General features: G+C 37.8%; 2 protein-coding genes across 3 annotated transcripts in view; one reads left to right on the top strand and one right to left on the bottom strand.

Annotated features, from left to right (window-relative positions):
- The first annotated feature begins 1,685 nt into the window (after positions 1 to 1,685).
- kbtbd2 (kelch repeat and BTB (POZ) domain containing 2) lies at positions 1,686 to 10,697 on the top strand. 2 transcript variants are annotated; one of them, XM_081392048.1, is made up of 5 exons: positions 1,790 to 2,077; positions 2,175 to 2,331; positions 6,043 to 6,422; positions 7,907 to 8,072; positions 8,515 to 10,697. In XM_081392048.1, exons 3-5 carry the CDS (start codon positions 6,250 to 6,252, stop codon positions 10,069 to 10,071), a joined length of 1,896 nt encoding a protein of 631 aa, XP_081248174.1. In that variant the 5' UTR covers positions 1,790 to 2,077; positions 2,175 to 2,331; positions 6,043 to 6,249; the 3' UTR covers positions 10,072 to 10,697. The 2 variants fall into 2 exon arrangements, with proteins under 2 accessions (XP_081248173.1, XP_081248174.1); XM_081392047.1 differs by having other exon boundaries at positions 1,686 to 2,331.
- A 6,466-nt stretch (positions 10,698 to 17,163) lies between these two features.
- Positions 17,164 to 20,478, bottom strand: part of avl9 (AVL9 homolog (S. cerevisiase)) — a 48,305-nt gene continuing 44,990 nt past the window's right edge. Inside the window, exon 16 of the mRNA XM_081392547.1 lies at positions 17,164 to 17,815. Coding sequence (XP_081248673.1) covers positions 17,703 to 17,815 — 113 coding nt within the window. The 3' untranslated portion in view covers positions 17,164 to 17,702. The remainder of the gene's footprint in view (positions 17,816 to 20,478) is intronic.

The raw sequence follows: 20,478 nt of genomic DNA, 5'->3' as shown, positions 1-20,478 counted from the left end.
TAATACATCTGAGATGATTTGACAGCTGCCAGATTTTATAATCGTGATAATGATCTCTGGCTAATATCGTTCTTCAAACGAATTTGTGGATTTGATTAAAATATCTGGATTAAGTTGTATGAGATTACTTCACGTTCTTGTGTTCATTAAGGGCTAATAGATCGATACTCGAAACCATGATCAGGTAACACTTTATTTTGTCAAAAATAGTTACTAACTCTCATTAGATTATTAGTAGACTATCTGCTTAATATCTGCTAACTCGTTATTGTGATGCTCCTCCAACAGACATTCTACTGACTATAAGTAACTTTGCAACTACATGTCAACTTACTAACCCTACCAGTCTACTAAAAGGCCTACTCTACTAACTCTCTAATGAGAGTTAGTTGACAGGTGCAATATTACTTATAGTCAATATAATGTGTTAAATGGACCATGAAAATAAAGTGAAACCAAAAACTCTAATATATTAGAATGATTTTTGAAGGATCATATGACACTGAAGACTGGAGTCATAGCTGATGAAAATTCTGCTTTGCATCACAGAAATAAATGATATTTTAAAGTATTTTAAAATAGAAAAGCACTATTTTAAATTCACAATATTTTGGTTACTGTCTGTTTTTCCAAATATTACAGTTTGTCTGCATTTTTAATCAAAAAAAGGCAGAGACTTTCAAAAAACATTTAAAATAGTAATGTTTCAAAACTTTTTAACGGTAGTGTATATTATGTAAGACTAGCCTACATGAATTATATATATTTTTTCAATTAATTTTTTAATAATTATTAGTATTATTATTATTTTAAATTATTATGTTCCCTGGTTCAATAAGGTAGCCAACTCTTGTAAGGAAGTAGCAGAGTCTGACTCCGCAGCTCCGCTTAAAAAATACAATCTAATTATTTTTGCATGAAATAAGCGTGCTCCTTTTGCTGCCTATGACAGCAACTCCAGGGTGAGTCTGGATCATGTCAAATCGTCAACAGTAAAATCCAGATAACTGAGAAATCCCCGAACGTAGAATGCAGGTTGTAGGTTGCTGCTTGCTGCTACTCTATTTAACAAGTCAAACTAAAGGTAACATGCACGTAAGTGGTATAGGCCTAAATATATTCGATTTCAAAGTAGATTTAATTGCCAACTTAATGATAGCTCGAACTGTAAGATGCCAGATACAGACGACGTGTATAGAGCTGGTAAGTCCCGCCCCTTCCGTAAAACCCCGCTGGACCTCTAGGTTGAAAAATCGTCAATGCAAGTGAATGGGAGAAAATAATTATTTTCTGGTCCCGTTTGAATTGTGCCATGAATGTGAACATATGTTGTCTGTGAATTTTTTATATTCGGTGAAATGAGAAAGGAAGAGTTGACAGGGCATCTCATTGTTTTCATATACTCATCATTACAGTGTACACAATTTATACTTAATGAGACAAAGTCCCAAGGCGTCATATACTGACGCTTTTGACATTTCGTCCACATGCAACCACATGGCACCCTTTAGCGTCAATATGAGACGCAGATAGATATGGGCCAGAAGGCGCCTCCTAGCGGTCTAACCCTACCCCTAACCTGTGCGTCTCATATTGACGCTAAAGGGTGCCATCCATGTGCGTTGCATGTGGACGAAATGTCAAAAGCGTCAGTATATGACGCCCTAGGATGAGAACGCGTTTATAGCACACTGAAAAATAGTGCTCGACTTGGCGACCCATACAAAATCTCCCGCGACCCACTTGTGGGTCGGGACTTTTTACAGTCTATGGTCGGGACCCCGCCTTTGGGAATGACTGCTCCAGAGGGCATTCTCTGGCCAGGCGGAAGAAGCTTGTCCCCGCCTCTTTCGGTGACACGCATGTCGCTGGTTCCTATCTGCTGGTTTAATTCTCGGGCTGCTAGCATGCAGCTAGCTTTCCTGATCGCTTCGACTTCTTAAATAACGCTGCCGTAGCTCACTCGGCGTCTAAAGGCCCCGGATAAGTCACTTCATCGTTGCATACTGAATGCAAATGTTTTAAGTGCACGAGTGATCTTCGATACATTAATATCGATCTGGTTAATTGCAGGAAAGTATTGCTGTTCGTACTAGCTAGATTTGCTAATATATTTAGCAGCATAATGCTATATCAGTGATCAGTGTGTAATATGCGCTTGAAATCATGATCAGGGCGTCAAGGTGTTTGTTGTAGGCACCGGGTTTCGACCCTGAAAGGACTGAGCATTTCCAGACGACTGCTGCCTGAGAAAAAGCTTCGTCTTTGTGTGTTGTGGATTCGACAGAAACGCGCAGCAGCAGCCGCCGGAGTTGCAGCAGCACATCGGAGGTAAGGTCACCTCTAGCAGGCCTGTTTAACAGCGTAGTGTGGTTAAGATCCGGACAACAGCATCCCAGCTAGGCTCCAGTTGTGATCAAATGTTTACTGAAGCTAAAACTCAGCATGTTTGCGTAGTACAGTAAGAGGCTGTAGTATGGCGTAAGCACTATAATCGGAGATCAGCAATGATGCCGGTGCAAAACACGTTCGTCACTTAAGAAATTATGCTAATAAAACATTAATCTTTAACTGTATTTAAGATAATATAATATTTTAATGTACTGTGTGTATATAGTTGTTTCTAAGCTCCTTTTCATATATTTAGAGGGGAGACTGAGAAATTTGGGTGTAATGAGTTCATGTTGTTAAATTACTTATCTCTGAACTAATGAGCTTTCACCGGAAAAGGCTCATGTCCCGCCAATTTACAAACCTTATAATAAGAAAGGCAGCTGATGCCGACTGATGTAACGTATTATTTCATATTTCATTATTTCTCACGTTTTCATAACTCCTTCACGTGCTGAGTGGAGGTCGATAACTACGACGACTGACAACATCATATTAGTTTATGTTTGGTGCAGTGGTTGGTCAAAGGCCCCCTGAAATCAAAATTATTTTTTTGCTTTTAGTATGAATATGTTAGCTTTAAGGTTATGAATAAGTTAATCCAAATCAATGACAAAATTGAGCCTTTTAGGAGATATTTAAGCATTCAAAACTTACAGAGTCCCTCACCTCAGATAAAATGGATCATTGATTGTTATGACATCACAAGGAGTTCAGCTTCTTGTCACCTCTTCTGTCCAATCAAATGCTCTCTAGAATGTAAAGTGTCCCGCCCCCTATGCTATAAATACCACCTTGCCAAAGCGACGTTGTTGACTCGTTACGGAGCAATATGGATTTTTGCCAGGGTCGATATTGTCCCCACCACTTTTTGAAGTCGCTGAAATGTTGTTTTTTAAATCAAGCTGTGGAGTGCTCATTGCCACTGCTATCAGTGGCATGGATACAGTGTTCTCTTGTGGTTCGCGCACAGTATGCACACAAACGTGTTCCTGCTTGATAGACAACCACTGATAAACATATTCGGTTTGGATGAGAGAAAAAAAAAACTATACGAGTGCGGATTAGAACCCAGAACCTCTGACACGCTTGGCAAAATTCTATCACTAGACCATGAAAATACAAAATCTACACTTGTGGCGGATCTATGCATTTATTCACGTGAAAATTCTCGGCACTAACAATATATATGAGTAGTAGCTCTCATTAAATGACAAATTAAACCCAATGTAATCTTGAAATTGATTTCTGGACATCATAATGTTATTTTTTCCGAAAATTGTTATTGTACATAATCTGATTTAGCATTGTATAGCAACCTCCCCCCTCTACTACTACTGAATCCAACATATCATCAGCGCTTCAATATGTCCCGCCTTAGCTTCCTGTTTCTGTGGAAATTACGTCAACGCATCAAAGCTGCGTGTTATCATCAAGGGGCACTCGGAAAGCGTACCTTCTATGGGGGCATCCATTGGCTAACAAGCCATCACCTGCTGTTAGCATCCATTGACTCCCATTCATTTTGGCGTCACTTTGACAGCGAATAACTTTACATCTGAGGCGTTTAAAGACTCCATTTGTCCATTGTTTATTTCTAAAGAAACACGACAATGTATAAAAGGCTCCATTATCTTGTATCTTACATTATGGCCCCGTAGAAGCCGTTTTTGTAAAAATAGGCTAATGATTGAGTCATAACCACACGACTCTCTGTCACAGAGTAGAGAAATTACCGTATAGACAGGAGAAGCTCGCAGACAATCGGAGGGACGTGGAGGCATAAAGTCAAGGGAGAAGCCCATAGAGAGTCATAAAGTTGCTCTTGCTCCTAGCTCATGGACAGCTCCAACTCACGCTCTCCGTCTCTGCAAGATTTGGAAGGGAATGATTCAGATTTCTCTTGGCACAGCTACTAGAAAACTTAAAACTGTCAGACAGGTTGCTCACGTCACATCTACGTCGTCAAGCTCAGTTTGAGTCTGCGCCGTACGTTCAGCCATCAGGAAGTGAGTGCTTCTAATTGACTTCACTTGTCTCTGTTGAAGTCTATGGGGTCGCTGTGTCCATTTCTTTTACTGTCTTATGGTTATCATCGAACATCAGATGCCGCCCACACTGCTGAGAGCAGTGTTTAGATGAATATGTAAATATATGCTGCACGCTTTCCTCTCAACATCAAAAAACGCAAAACAAAATTGACAGCAAGCATTTTTTAATAAAGCATAAGCATCTGATCATAGCAACGTGGATATGTTTGCAAAAGTTCTTCAATTCAGCACTCTAGTAAAGTCACGTTTATTTATATAGCATTTTATACAATAGATTGCTTAAAATCAAGCAGCTTTACCGTATTAAACATGAAAAGTAGTTTCAGTGTCTCGTTTCATCAGAAGTTTAACAGCTTTGTGCTCATGTTTTCACTCGCGGGTCGGTCTCACCTCGACGGAATGAACAGGAATGTGAAAAGGCAGAGCCTCCGCGCACACCTACCTATTACGATGGACCAATGGTAGTACAAAGGTGTTTACCAGCTGAAGCAAACTTTTCTGTAAAGTTCGCTTTGGCAAGCTCAAGCTGTTTCGAACTCCAAACGAAATTCGTTTTGGCATGATTTTGCTCGAAATGACATCACATCAGTTCGTCTTTCGATTTTGCTTGAAGTATATCAGGGCCTTAAGCCAGAAATATGCAATGAATTCTAATAAAAATTGAGTAATAATATTACAGTTAGTATCCACAAAATAGCTTGTTTCGACCAGTTTTTTTTTTGTCTCAACCCCTTGTGATATAAAATGCAACAATCCAATAATCTCCAGATTCATTTTCGTAATTGTCACTAAAAAATTCAACTTGCATGTTCACTTGACTTACCATTTAATGGAACAAGAAAAAGCTGACATTCAGCGGCTGGAAAAATTGCCATTACTTCAGCGTTGGCGCCATGAGGGGCCCGGCCACCTCAGTCACTGTGCCCCCATACCTGTGCTCCATTAACAACCATGATACAGATGGAACAGACATTATAAAGTTCTCATGCTATTCTTCTGGTAGGATCGTTTTCTTTAGCAAAATATCTCCACATTCACTGATGTGTCCAGGTTGCACTCAGTCACCATTATATGTTTGGTCTTAAACGCAACTGCTTTCATGTTTTGCCGCAGGACAGCAATTGCAAGTACATTTTCTGTCATCTTTGCAGGACTGCGATATGAAGAGTGTACAAAGTAACATCTTTAGCAACAGTGTGAAAGTGAATTGCACATAACAGGCACAATAGCAGTATAAACAGAGATATCTATTGGTTCAATATGTGTCACGTGACTTAACATTTTCAAAAAGCTCTGTTTTCACAGGACGAAAACGCTGTCTCAGTGTGGACGGAGGTAGAAATATGAAATTTTCAAACGAAAACGTATTAGAGTGGACTGCAACCGAGTACATGTTGTGTTTTAGCGTCTGTTGTATCAGAAAGAGAAGCTTTAAAGACATCCTACGGTTTTCCACCAAAATAAAAAGCTGTTTTAGTGTTTGAAAGCAAAAAAAAATTGTAATTAAGTGTTAGTACTGTAATTTTACATTTGTTCTATAAAATATTATTATTATTGAATACTTTTATTAAAAACAAATATATTTTTTTCTCTGATGTAGATATCTCCCTCTACCTCACGCTTCCTTTTCTCTAAATCCCAACATCCTCCAAGACAGCTGAACACCGGGGGAGTGCTGTAAAAGCTGTGACTCAGCATGGTAGAGGAATAACCTTAATTTCAAAGTATTCTGGGAACAGGCCATTGCAGAAAGGAACCTTTACGCTTTGACATCAGAAAGCTGGTTGAAAACTCATGGGATACGAACATGTCGGAGGTTGGAGAGCGTCGGCCAGTCAACGCAGATTATGCAGTTTCTGTGCTGGAACAGCTGAAGTATTTCTACGAGCAGAAGTTGTTGACTGACATCACTCTGCTGGTGGAGGAGAATGAGTTCCCCTGCCATAAGATGGTGCTGGCCACCTGTAGCTCTTACTTCAGGTGGGTAGAGCAGGGGTTTGTGAATACACAATAATAATTTGTTACATTTATATAGGCTACTCTCCAGATTAACTCATATTTCTGGGTGAAGATCCTCCTTTTATGCCTCTCATGCCAGAATCCATTATTACTAAAGCATTTTTTGATGGACTGTGATAGTTTGAACTTTCTGTTATTTTTTTTATTTGACTCTTATGAAAATATTTTTAATGAAGACCAGATCTAGTTTTTGAATTTTTATCTAAGATAAATTTTAATTGCTATTTTAATACATTTTTAATCTTGCTCACCATGAAAATGGCTGAGGTAGCTGGCATGGTGTTAAACTGTAAACAAACAAACAAAAAAGAAAGCTTTAGAATTTGTGTACATGTATAAAAGTGTTACAGGTAATGCCATTTTCAGTTATGCTATTTCACAATGTTGCTCTAGTCTAAATACAAAAATGAAGACAATGTTTTTGCTAATCAGCTCTCAGCAGCCTCAAAGTTAACTAGTGTTGTCACAGTACCAAAATTCCAGTAGTCGGTCCAATGGCAGTTAAATTTCATGGTTCTCGGTTAATTTTAATATTAAATGTGTTTATGATGATAATTTAAGTAAAGAAAATATTAAAATTATATAAAATATATATATAAAAAATTGAACAAACTGAATAATTGATGACGGGACTTTATTATTAGGTCTGCATTATTTATCTAATATTACAACAGCCCAGAGTCAATTATTCCACTTAATACTACGGTTACCACAGCTCATGAAATTGCACAGATGTTTTATTTCAAGATATTTGTCAGGTTTTTGTCCTAAAAAACTCCCTTGTGTAATAATTTCTTACGCATCTCATCCCAAGCCTCCTTTGCCAATTCCAAAACATAATTTAAAAGATGGTAACAGAGGCTTGAGCATTTTGATATGACACTGATAGATTACTTGTGAAGTGTGTGAAGTCTGTGCGTCTCTCAACAGTATTCGGCAGCAGCGTCCCTATTAAAGTCTAGAGCTGGGCATTGACACAAATTTCATGATTCGATTCTAATTTGATTAACAAACTGGCAATTTACATCTTGGTGCATATCGCTAACTATTAGGCTATAGTGCAATCCTTTTTTTAATTGATTAAAGATTAAGAGAGTATTAAAAGATAGTTTATTACTGTGAACAAAAGTAATGTTTATTTTGATGATAAATATAATTTATTTATATTTGAATAAATAGAAATTTATTTAAAATTTATATAAAATTGTAATGTTATATAATTAAAAAATGAATGGCGTTTAGCTGCCAACATCCCAACCAAGCGGTACTCTGACCCCTGTGTGTGTGCTGTGGTGCTACTGAATACACCCCCCCCCCCCTCCCCCCCAAGATTCAGATTCAGATTCAGATTTAAAGAAGAACTTTAATCGATGAGTCAAGTTTTTTCCATATGAAATGTAGTTATTTGTTTTGACCCGTGTTGTTTTTTGTTTGTGTTCCTCTAGGGCCATGTTTATGAGCGGGCTCAGTGAGAGCAAACAGACCCATGTTCATCTTAGAAACGTTGACCCCATCACACTGCAGACCATCATAACTTATGCTTACACCGGCAACTTGGTCATCAACGACACCACTGTGGAACCTCTCTACGAGACGGCCTGTTTTCTTCAGGTTAGAAAGACATGCACACAACACAGTCTTCCACAGATTAACTTGTTAAATATATCCGTTTACACGCACAATGCTCACACTGACTTGTTTTAACAAGTTTTCCATTTGCTTCAATCACAAAACTTATGGGTCACATATTACTGTCATAACAACATAAAATCGTTGCAGACTAGCACAGTCTGGCATTTTTAGAGGTCTCTAAAATGTCCACAAAACAAATGGTCATCAGCCAATAAGGTGAATAGCTGATCATTGTGAAATTTATTCAAGCATTGTGTACCAAATTATTTTGAGAATTGGCCAAAAGGAGCTTTTCAATAAATGTTTCTTACTAAAACCAACTACTTTTTAGAAGTGGGCAGTTAGAGAATCTCAATATCTACAGTACAGTTTTTTGATTTTTACGTCTACTTATTTTTGTCTTTCATTGATTTTCTCTCAGGTGGAAGATGTTTTACTGCAGTGTCGAGAATACTTGGTCAAGAAAATAACAGCTGAAAACTGCGTCCGCATGCTAAGCATCGGTGACCTGTTCAGTTGCACAGAGTTGAAGCAAAGTGCTAAGCGCATGGTGGAGCACAAATTTTCTGTCGTCTACAGACAGGAAGCTTTTCTGCAGCTCTCGCACGAGCTCTTGCTGGACCTCCTGAGCAGCGATAATCTCAACGTGGAGAAAGAGGAAACGGTACGTGAGGCGGCCATGCTGTGGCTGGAATACAACATGGAAGCACGTTCTCAGTATCTCTCCTCCGTCCTCAGCCAGATTCGAATTGATGCGCTTTCTGAGGTGACCCAACGTGCCTGGTTCCAAGGGCTTCCACCGAATGACAAATCAGTGGTAGTGCAAGGCCTGTACAAGTCAATGCCAAAGTTTTTCAAGCCCAGACTGGGCATGACCAAGGAAGAAATGCTGATTTTTGTGGAGGCCGAACCGCCAGCTGAAAGCCACCCGGTCGTAATAGGTCCACGTCACACAGTGGTCTGTTATAGTCCTCAAGCAGAGAAAGTCTATAAACTGTGTAGCCTGCCTGGAGACATGCAGAAGGTTGGGACATTAGTCACCCCAGACAATGATGTGTACATTGCTGGTGGACAGATACCACTGAAGAGTGCGCTAGCTACCCACGGCAGCAAAAGCGGCAAGCTGCAGGCTGCCTATTGTTCAGTGGACACCTTCTACTGGCTGGATGCCCAGCAGAATGCATGGGTGGCTAAAACACCCATGCTTTACGCTCGCACTAAACCGTCGCTGGTGTATTGTCAGGGTTTCATCTACGCTATAGGCGGTGATAACGTGGGTGGCGAGTTGAATAAACGCACAATGGAGCGATACGATTGCGAGCAGGATGAATGGAGCGTGACCAGCCCTCTTCCCTGCGCGTGGAGTTGGAGCACAGCGGTAACAGCCCGGGACTGCATTTACGTCATGACACACGATCTCATGTACTGCTACTTCCCTCGTGCTGACACTTGGGTAGAAATGGCCATGCGGCAGACAAGTCGTTGCTTTGCTTCCGCTGCTGCGTTAGGAGATTTCCTATTCTATATTGGTGGTCTACATGTGGTGGGCAACTCGGGTTTGCGTTTGCCGACGAGCACTATCGATGGCTCCTCTGTTACGGTAGAGATATACGATGTCAACAAAAATGAATGGCGTCTAGCTGCCAACATCCCAGCCAAGCGGTACTCTGACCCCTGTGTGCGTGCTGTGGTGCTACTGAATACGCTATGCATCTTCATACGTGAGACGCATTTAAACGAACGGGCAAAGTATGCTCTGTATCAGTACGACCTGGAGCTCGATTGCTGGTCCTTGCGGCAGCCTGTGTCAGAGCGTGTGCTCTGGGACCTCGGCAAAGATTTCCGCTGTGCCGTGGGTAAATTATACCCGTCTTGCCTTGACGAATCACCCTGGAAGCCACCCACTTACCTCTTCTCACCTGATGGAGCTGAGGAGTTTGAGGTGGATGAGGACATGGTGTTACTGCCTCATGTATAGTTAATGGCATCATCTTTGAAACTTGTCCTGTAATTTATCCACTGTTCTGAAAGGTGATTGGACAGATATGGACAGACTTCTCTTAATGCCTAATATGCTCATGGAGATCAAATATTTAATTGGTATCTGAAACGTTTCATTTCTAATTTTGACCCGCCTCAGACATGTGTAGATTTGATTTTCTCATAGCAAGTTTGAGAACATTTCATTTCTGTCACCATTACAAGTTTGGTATTCTGTTTTGACATACTGTTTAATTTGATGGTGTAAATGGATCATGATGCGATTAAACCTCCTTTGGTGGAAAATGGCAACTGTACACCCGACTTATTAAATTTATCACTGTTCTTTTGTCTGGTTCATTTTCCAGAAATGTATTGCTCCCCTTTCTCCTAAATGTCAGCAGGATGCAGTAGGTTCAAGGGTTTGGTGAGATATTTCGTACTGAATGTTATTTGATGTTTTGGTTCGCCGCTGGTTTGGTGACTTGCTTAACATTTGATGTTGTTGTTGTCTGTATCAGCATAGTTCACATGTTATATACACACATACATACATATGCATGCATACAGTGTTTCCCATAAATACCTACACTGTTGTGGCCCTCCATAGTCTTATCTGTGCCGCCACAGCTTCATAATGAACCGAAAATATTTGTAAAATTCTCATAATAACATAAAAGGTTGATTTGCGCCATTGTTTTGGCAACATATCTGTCAGACGAACTAAAATAAAAAGAGCGCAATATGGCTTTGTACCCTTACCAAATCACAAAAACACTGCGATTTAATTATGTAGTCTGTGATCCGGTGCTTTCCGCATCTCAGAATGGCTCGGTTCACAGTGAATGAATGCAGTGAACTTCATCTCTGCATGTGCTGTGAATTTAGCCTGCATGTAGAGGGTACCAGTTACACATTATTTTCACATTTTTGTGGGAAGATGATTACAGCGTTTGACAATTTGTAATGACACGCATTTTCGCAGAAACGGTAGTTCTCCCGCTAAAATCAAAGCTCAACTGCAATTTCCGTCAAACTAAAATCTCTTTCAAGTGTAGAAATAAGGTCAAAAGTATTGTATTTTCCCTACTGTAGCGTATATACTTAATAAATTTTCATTTATTTTACAATGCATTTGCTTTACAATACATTACTATTACAGTCATAGGAATAATAATAATATAAAATCACTATTATTATATTCTAATTGTTTGGCTTCTTATTAAAACACTAGTGTGAACATAATGTAGATTGAGGCACTAAAAAGAGGTTTGAGTTCCCTTTGATGTTAAGGTACAAAATTCACAGAGTTAAATTTTCACATTGAACATGGGTTGGAGCTCTTAATTTTGAACTGTGAACCATATTGAATTTAACTTGAAAATGTACAAAATTGTCTTCTGGGGCAACCCTAGAGGGACCGATGTCCAACCACCATAGTCTCAGTAAATCCGAAACGTCCCTTTTTCAAAAGATACTGTATTAAAGATAATTTTGTCAAATGGAATTAAGATTTACAGATTGTACAGATATACAGATTTGAAAGAGTTTAAACAATGTTGTTTATGCTCAATGTTCATTGAAACAATTATTGCACATGCATCTGTGGAACAGTATGTGGAAGACACAGTTTACACATGGTATACAGTTAAGGTCACAGTTCCAATAACTTAGGGGACTAAAGAGAAGCTCGATTGGAATCTACTGACTCTGAAAAACACCAGGAGAAAGATGCCCAGGGTTCCTGATCACCTGCATGAATATGCCATAGTCCTGCTGCAGGGAAGCATGAGGACTGCAGATGTGGCAAGAGCAATAAACTGCAGTGTATGTAATGTAAGACACCTAAAACTGCTACAGGAAGGACAGGTGATCATCCTTGCAGTGGCAGTCGCAGATGTGTTCGAGAATTTGCAAGTGACTTGGTGGAAGAGTGGAGTAACATCTCATGGCAAGAACTGGCAAATCTGGTGCAGTCAATGAGGATGAGATGCACTGTAGTACTTGACGCAGCTGGTGGGCCACACCAGATACTGACTGCCACTTTTGATATTGACCCCCCAGCCCACCTTTGTTCAAGGACTCATTATTCCACTTCTGTTCATATGTCTGTGAATTTGTTCAGTTTATGTCTCGGTTGTTGAGTCTTTTTATGTACATACAAATATTTACATATGTTAAGAAATGTTCTGGGACAAATGTTGAAAGTGACAATGTTTCTTTTACACACAGACACACACACACTGCCGTTCAAAAGTTTGGGATCGGTAAGATTTTTAATGCTTTTAAAGGAAGCCTCTTATGCTCACCAAATATTATTACAATTTAAAATAACTGTTTTCTTTGTGAATAGATTGTAAAATGTATTTTTTTTCCTGTGGTCAAAGCTGAATTTTCAGCATCATTACTCCAGTCTTCAGTGTCACATGATCCTTCAGAAATCATTCTAACATGATGATTTGCTGCTCAATATATATGTGTGTGTGTGTGTGTGTGTGTGTGTATGTATATTTTTATAAGTGTATATTATACTTTTTTTCTGCTGTTATTGTTTAATAGTGTGTACAAAAATGTTTTTTTCCTGCTAGATTGAACCCTCACTTTTGGTTATTATTATTTCATACTGTTTAACTTGTTATAAAAGAATATTGCAGACTCTTTCTGTTGCTTGGGACATTCATGTGAGTATGGGCCCAAAATATCAGGTTCACATGGATGGGTGTTTCCTGACAGCATTGTGTTTTTTCAATGAATGGTAATATATTATTTTAAAAAGAAAGAAACCCGAGTCAATATGAGTTGTAAGCACGCAGCATTTTTTTGAATGCAAAAACGTGTTAATTCAAGCTTTTGTACCTTGAAGCATTTGTGTTCAACAAAAGAAGTTTGCATGAACAGATTTTCTGCATATTTATATTATATTGGGTCCAGACTTCGACTGCTGACAATTTCCAGCAGTCGAAGTCTGCTGGAAATTGATTGTATATGCACAGTTGCTTGACAGATATTAATACACACCTTGCCCGCCTCCAAAAAACTATTTTAAAACAGTAAAATACAATACTGTTCATCTGTACTGTAAAATCATTGTTTTCCAGTTAATTAATCAGATCACATGGATGGCAAATACATTACCTAACCTATTTATATGATAAAATAATGTAGAGAGATTTAATACAACTCTGTGCCTAAATTTTTACTGGAGTGCAGTTGGATCATATTAACATGTTTTGCAAATGTCCCATCTCTTGTTTGCATATGTAGCCTTAGCCTACTGTATTTACACTTTTCTGCACATCAAGGATTGTCAGGGTGTTGTTTTCTCAAGATTATATGGCAATGAATATATATAGTGCATTTTTTTTTTAAATGGTCCTCTCTAGAATTAATATTTCTGACTGACTATCGAGTTTATGGTCACTGACTGACTTTTCTGAGGTAAATGTGATGTTACGTGACATTGTTTGCCGATTAAGCGATTACACGAGACATGTTTCATTTCAGTAAGTTGTAAGTCTTTCAACATACCTTCTGATGTTCATGCATGTTTATTTTTGTGCTGTAACTAGTATTAAAGTGGAAGAGATGAACGGTTTACATGCCGGCAAGGCTAGATGTGCTTCCTCCATAAAAACACATTTAAATAGAATGTCATGAAATACGTGTCGTCTATCGAACACATCCCAGCATAAACGCTCTTAATAAATTTGTGACTGTTCACAAACCACTAAAATTTGAACAGAAAAGCAAGCATACTGTTTGCGTGATTATAGGCCTGGCAGCCAGTTTGGATAATAAATAACCATTGCCTTACCTAATGCAGCAAAACAAGTTTTTTTTTTCACATTCTGAATGGAATTCACTGGAAAAAGAAGGGTGCAAAGAGCGCGCCCTATAATCACTAAAATGCTGTCACTTATCTCAGTTCATTGTGATCTCACAAAGTTCCGCTAATCGATTAAGCTGACTGCATAATGAATCTTATTCAGACTACAATGTAGACACTTTGTTTGTTATGTGTTAACTTATAACGAGAGGATTTGCAGCGTGCAGAACTCCGCACTGGACAAAAACTCTGGCGTTTTGAGTGATTCGAACTTAAACACGTCTGATTGCCCTAGTGAAAAATAAATATACTAAAATGTATTTGAAATACATTTATTTTATGCTAAGTATACTACAAATACATTTACATATTTATGTGCTTAATAAATACCCTGCAATTGTACTTTTTGAATACTAAATTGGTATACTTAAAGTCTGCTAAATTGGAACAACTAGTATGCTAGTATGCACAATGCACTTTAGTTATCCAGAAATAGTGCTGAAATTCAACTAAAGATATACTTAAGTATATTTGATTGCGATAAAGTGGAACTATTGCAAGTATAGGCTACTTAAGGTACCCTATACTTTAACTGCAAATTCCAAACTGCATTGTGCACCCTTAAAGGGCACTTTGGGAAGGGGACACCATTTGTTGGGGTGTTCCAAATGAAAGTGAACAACTGGATCCCTTTACGAAGGGCCCTTCCACAAGGCTGTTGGTGAAGGGTACATGCGATGGTCACTTCAAGGAAGTAATTTGATCGTTTATGGTCATGTGACCTAGTGAATACAGACAATTTTAAAGTTAGTTGGCGGGAGAGTTCAAGTTTACTTGCACACAGAGTAATTCAAGTTGTTTTATTTTGTTTTGCTTGAGATATATTTCACACATTTTTGCCATGTTGTTTAAATGAGTTTCATAGGTAAGAAATGTGTTAGGTAATGCAGAGTCCAAAGATGAGACAGCAAGTTTTAGAGTTGAGCACAGAGAAATACACTCACACACACATATATAACATACATTTTAAAAACGTTTTTTTTATATAAAATGTTTATTTATTTACAACAGTTATGTTAACAGCAATAAGAAATTTCTGTTTATAAGAACAGCTAATCAGCTGATGGACACTGTACTGTGTTGTCATGGGAACATCTCAGGTGAAGAGAAATTACGTTGTCTTTCATTGCTTTCTTCACCAAGTGAGTTCCAAATGGCTACATAAGGGCAAACATGTGCCCTGCTCACTCCAAAGTCCCCACTTCAAGGGCTCTGCCCTTCGAAGGGAGTAGGGCATAGGGATGCTCACTTCCGTTTGGAATTTGCCTAAATAGACTGATTGTATACAGAGATCATAATAGTAATATTAAACACAATTTAAGGCGTACTATCAAGAAATGTGCATTGTGCAATAAAGAAGTACTCCAAATAAAGTTGAATTATAATTATATCAGTAAGTCTGTAATGTAAGTAAATATGTAAATGGAATTGTAGTATACTTAGTATGAAATAAATGTATTTTAAATAGGTTTAGGTTTTATTAAGGTTTTTTCATAGGGTGGGCATTGTGTTCAATAATCCAACAGTTACAGGATGTATGTGATTGGCTACATTGCTCAAAACAGCAAAAAAACGTTGTAAATAGAAACCTTTGATGCTCTCGAGAGCACAACCACCAAATTTATTTTGCCAATATGCTATTATTACAGAGAAAACTGATCCTAGACCAGCAGTTATGGGCAGCTTTTCCCTCTAAAAGCAATCAGAAGTAGCAGCAGTCAGTGGTTTGAGTGAGAAAATTGAACGCTAGTCTTGAGCCCGTAGCCAGGGGAAGGCCCAGCCTTACACACGCTTCACCTATGGAAATAGCAGTAGGTGTGCTCGACTTCATGCGGTGTATGACATCAAAGTACCACGAGAGCGATTTGAAAGCATACGAAACCGTCTGCTCTATAATCGCTCTCATGGTACTTTGATTTCATATTCCAATCGGTCTGCGCAGGAGCCACATGAAGTCGAACACACCTATTAGGACTTTCTGTAAAGCTGCTTGGAAACGATGTGTATTGTGAAGCACGATACAAATAAATCTGACTTGACACTTGGTTGTACTTAAAGACAGGATTTGTTGGTGAAATTTAAATGGCGCTGACATCAATGGATATTCTGGATAGAGGTTTCAAAAGGCTATATATTTTTTAGAAACTTCAAGCATGCGCTGAATCTCAGCTGATCCATGGCTACTTAGAATATGATGCTTATCACAGCATCTCTAGGTCCATTCAGTATTATCAGCAGCTTTATCGCATTGCTCAGGAGCTAATTACCCTCCTCCCTCCCCAACCCATCCTTTCGTCCAATCAGGACTTGGCCTTCTGATATTCCTCTTCAAATCAGACTCTTTTTTTCTTGAATCATGTTGTACATAAATTACTGAACATTAATCATATTTGCAATACATTTATGTTGGTTCTGTTCTGATTACCCTAAGAGAGGGTAATCGCTGCTCTCCTGCCATAACATACCGCCAATCCAAATTGTAAACAAATTTTCATTGTCAGTCATCTTTGAAAATAGTGGTCCTGACAGAAGTTATCTGGATAACTGTCAGCAGATGATACAAAGTGAGTGTCTGTCTGTCTGTCTGTCTATCTATCTATCTATCTATCTATCTATCTATCTATCTATCTATCTATCTATCTATCTATCTATCTATCTATCTATCTATCTATCTATCTATCTATCTATCTATCTATCTATCTATCTATCTATCTATCTATCTATCTATCTATCTATCTATCTATCTATCTCTGTCTGTCTGTCTGTCTGTCTGTCTGTCTGTCTATCTATACTTGCAAGGAAAACTGGCTTAGTCTAACATTATCCAACAATTTCTCTTTGTAGAACTCATAATGGATTTGTTTTTAAATAAATGCTGATAAACGTTAGTTATGTGAACAAACAAGTATATTCTATAAAAAATATTGTTTCAGTCAGTATGCATTTTTAATAATGTTAAAGTAGTTCAATATTTATGAATTTGGTTATGTACTTATCTATTACAGTGTGCTTGCAGAGAGAGCCTGCCCACATGTTCTTCTGATTGGCTGTGATTTTTTAATGATTTTGCTGTGTGGAGTCTGGTGTGGACCACAGGTGGGGACAGACAAATTGCTTGTCACAGGAATTTTATCACATATCTTCTGGTTAGGACAATGTAACTCCTGGGTCATTTTCATCAATAAATGAAAACCACACAGATTTGTGTTATATTTGTTAAATAGCATTCTCTTTATTGCATTATAGGACTGATCTAAACACGATGTAGGTCCAATTTATAGGACCATATAGTGCCACTGTTTCTTTATTTGTGAGAAAAGTGGACAGCGACAGCTTTAAGTAACATAGGCCGATTGTGACCATAATGTTTATTTTTCATTTGCCATTAGAGATAATCAGTGTGCTATTTGTAGGAAAAATACCTATAAAACATTTGGTAACCTGATCTCAGAATAGACAGGTTTTATGATTTCCCATAACTTCCCAGTCCCATAACCATTAACAATCCCAAACGGAACACCTGAAAATAGTGTATTTTGTCAGAGGTAAATGCTTTTATTACAGTATTTATTACCATTAAACTACTAAAATGAGTACTAAATCTAAAATCAAGCTGCTGTAATCCTCTTTTTATTTTACATTTTCTCTTTCTCTATAAAAATCTTCATTGTTATATTTCCTAACAATAGAGATGTGTGCAATGTCTGCAGTATTGTCTTCTCTTTAGAACTTAGAAGTAGATGTCAGTCCGTAGACTGTGGAGATGCACTGACTGCTGCGGTCGGCTGAGCCAGCATGGAGAACCAGGACGACATGGCTGATTTAGCGACGGTCAAAGCTCCACCTACTGACTGACCTAAAAAAATAAAAATAATAATACATTTAAGCCAAGCAAGAAATAATTGCAGGAGCTACAAAACATGTTGCTCATAAATAAATAAAACCATTAAACCAATAATTACTTAAAGTTCTAGGATCACAACTATTATGAACCAAGACCTGTTATATAGCACATATGGAAAGCATCACATTCTAATACATTCAAAATCAAACAATTTCCTTTTCCTTGTTTCAGCACCTTGCGAAAGTATTAATTTTTTTTTTTTCATTTTGTCATGTTGCAGCCTTGTTAAAATGCTTTAAATCATAATTTTGTTTTTCACATCAATATACGCTCCATACCCCATAATGACAAAGCAAATAGCAGATTAGTGATAACTTGGCAAATGTATTTAAAAAACAAAAATAATTACATTGCAAACTTTGACTGGAGTTAAGCTGTGACAAATTCTATTAATTGGACATGATTTGAAAAAGACACACGTTTAAATGTCATGATTATGTTCTGTTATGTGGAATTTTATTTTTGACATTTCCTTCGGTTCCTGTTTCACCGCTCTGTTTAGTTTCAAGCCGTTTCTCAATATGCGTTTTTGTCTGTACTTGTGTTCTTGTGAAATGTCATCAATCGCTGCCCAAGTACTCTTTCAATTCAAAGTTCACATCTAGCCAAGTCCAGTTCAAATCCCGGATGTGTTCTTGATCTGCCCCTTTTATCAAAGATACATTCGAGAGGTGACTTGTGCGGACTTGAGTCAGCCAGGTATCCCAGAATGCATCTTGCACCTACCAGCATGCAGCAATAGCAGAGGAGAAAACCCGCGTAATTTAAAAAATACTACTGTCACAAAATGTAGTTTTAAGAGTTTTTCAGGCAAGAATGTAGTTGTTTAAAGTTCAAATCTGTGGTTAGAAAGATAACACCTTTTTGAAAATTTGATCTGACGTTTTTGGACTTATGAGATCCAGGCGATCATCAGGCGCTCAGCGCTCATGTACCCCGCTGAGAACAGCCATTCCTCGGCTAGTGCTTCTGACGTTTGCTGCTGGCTCCGATGTCTCTGTAGTGGTTGAACATGAGATATAATTTGTATTGTGTATATCTAACGGGCGATCTTTTGGGTCATGAATCTATCATTTGTTCCCTGTCAAATTGTTTTGGCTGAGGGAAAAGAGAAGTGTCATCATTTTATATATTAAGGATATTTAACTGTACCGTTGTAGCCTACTAGAGCGCTGACTTTTTTAATTGTTTGCTTGTCTTTATTTCTTATTGTATAGCTTATACCATTTACTCAACCTTTATAATGGCTATTATTGATCATTAAAACTGACATTTGACAAAAAGAGACATGGTTGTGTTTAATGTTATATTTCATTTTATTACAGTGAAGATTATCAGAGTACATGTGCAAATATGGCCTGAACCACATATTAATATGTTTAATATTTTTAAAATGTAAACGGAAAGAGTCAGGGTTGTGTTTTATACTTTGTTTTGTTATAAATAATATACATGCAGCAGTGAAGATAATCAATGTACACATTGCCTGAACCACATTTGTGTGGCTATTAATAAGTTCAAGATTTTTTAAATGAAAACGAAAAGAGACAGAATGGTGTTTTATTACATATTTCGTTTATTGTTGTCTAAAATATACATACTGAGATAATCAGAGTGAGCTGAGTGATGCTCTCAAGAACGCTGATGTTCCATGTTCCATAAAATAATGCAAGTATATGGCCAAAGTTACTCATTACTTCCTTGTTAGTGTAGCAAATTAGCTCAAGAGAACTATAAATAATTAATTATTACTAATTATAAATATTTGGATTAGTAAATATAATTAAATTGATGTAGCAGAATTAAGACCACAATCAACTAACCTGTTCGTCCAGCAAACATGCAGTATAAATTATTGATTAATTTTAAGAAATGTTAATTTCCGGCGTAAGGAAAATAACTTTCTTACTTACGGTACTACTCAGAGCATGTAGCTAAAATCGGCATGATCCAGTATATGAGCACGAACCACAAACAACTTTACATGTGACACGAACAAGACTTTATTAACTAGACTAAACACTTAGACTAATCAAACATACACACACATAAATGCATACAGTTTAACAATGGAGAGAGGGCTGAAGCAGAATACAGGAAAGCAATAAGTTATAGCATTGTTTGAAATTCAGCAGATCAACAGCCTTGAGCAAACCATCGGTTTTTAGTTCTAACACACCCTTCTTAAAAGAGGTAGGGATACCTAAAGCTGCAGTGGGTAACTTTTTTGAGTTAAAAATTAACTTTTTTTTGAGCAAGTACATAACCAGCCAGTGTCCAAAACTATCTGCTTGCCTTAGCTCAATTCAAAACGGTAAGCTTGTAATAATGTTTTTAATTCCAGTGGTACTGGTGGATTTTCGTGGGAAATTCGAGCATGTCTTTGCATCATCACGTCACATCTGTACACATAAAGAAGGTGTCTCAGCTAGTAGGCTATGTTGTGTGTGAGGATGTTGGAGGTGGAGATTTATAGCCTTTTCTCACAGCACTTGATATAAACTTATCAATTTGATGGCGGATCCAGAAAGGTTCAAACGACAATCACCAGTGACAACTGGAGATTCACCCATTGTAAAATGCAAAAGACTTCGGACTTCAGAGTGGCTACAGAA

This window comes from Scardinius erythrophthalmus (assembly GCF_964197995.2).
Source record: "Scardinius erythrophthalmus genome assembly, chromosome: 18".
Classification (NCBI taxonomy): Eukaryota; Metazoa; Chordata; class Actinopteri; order Cypriniformes; family Leuciscidae; genus Scardinius; species Scardinius erythrophthalmus.
This window is presented reverse-complemented; position numbering and strand designations above follow the sequence as displayed.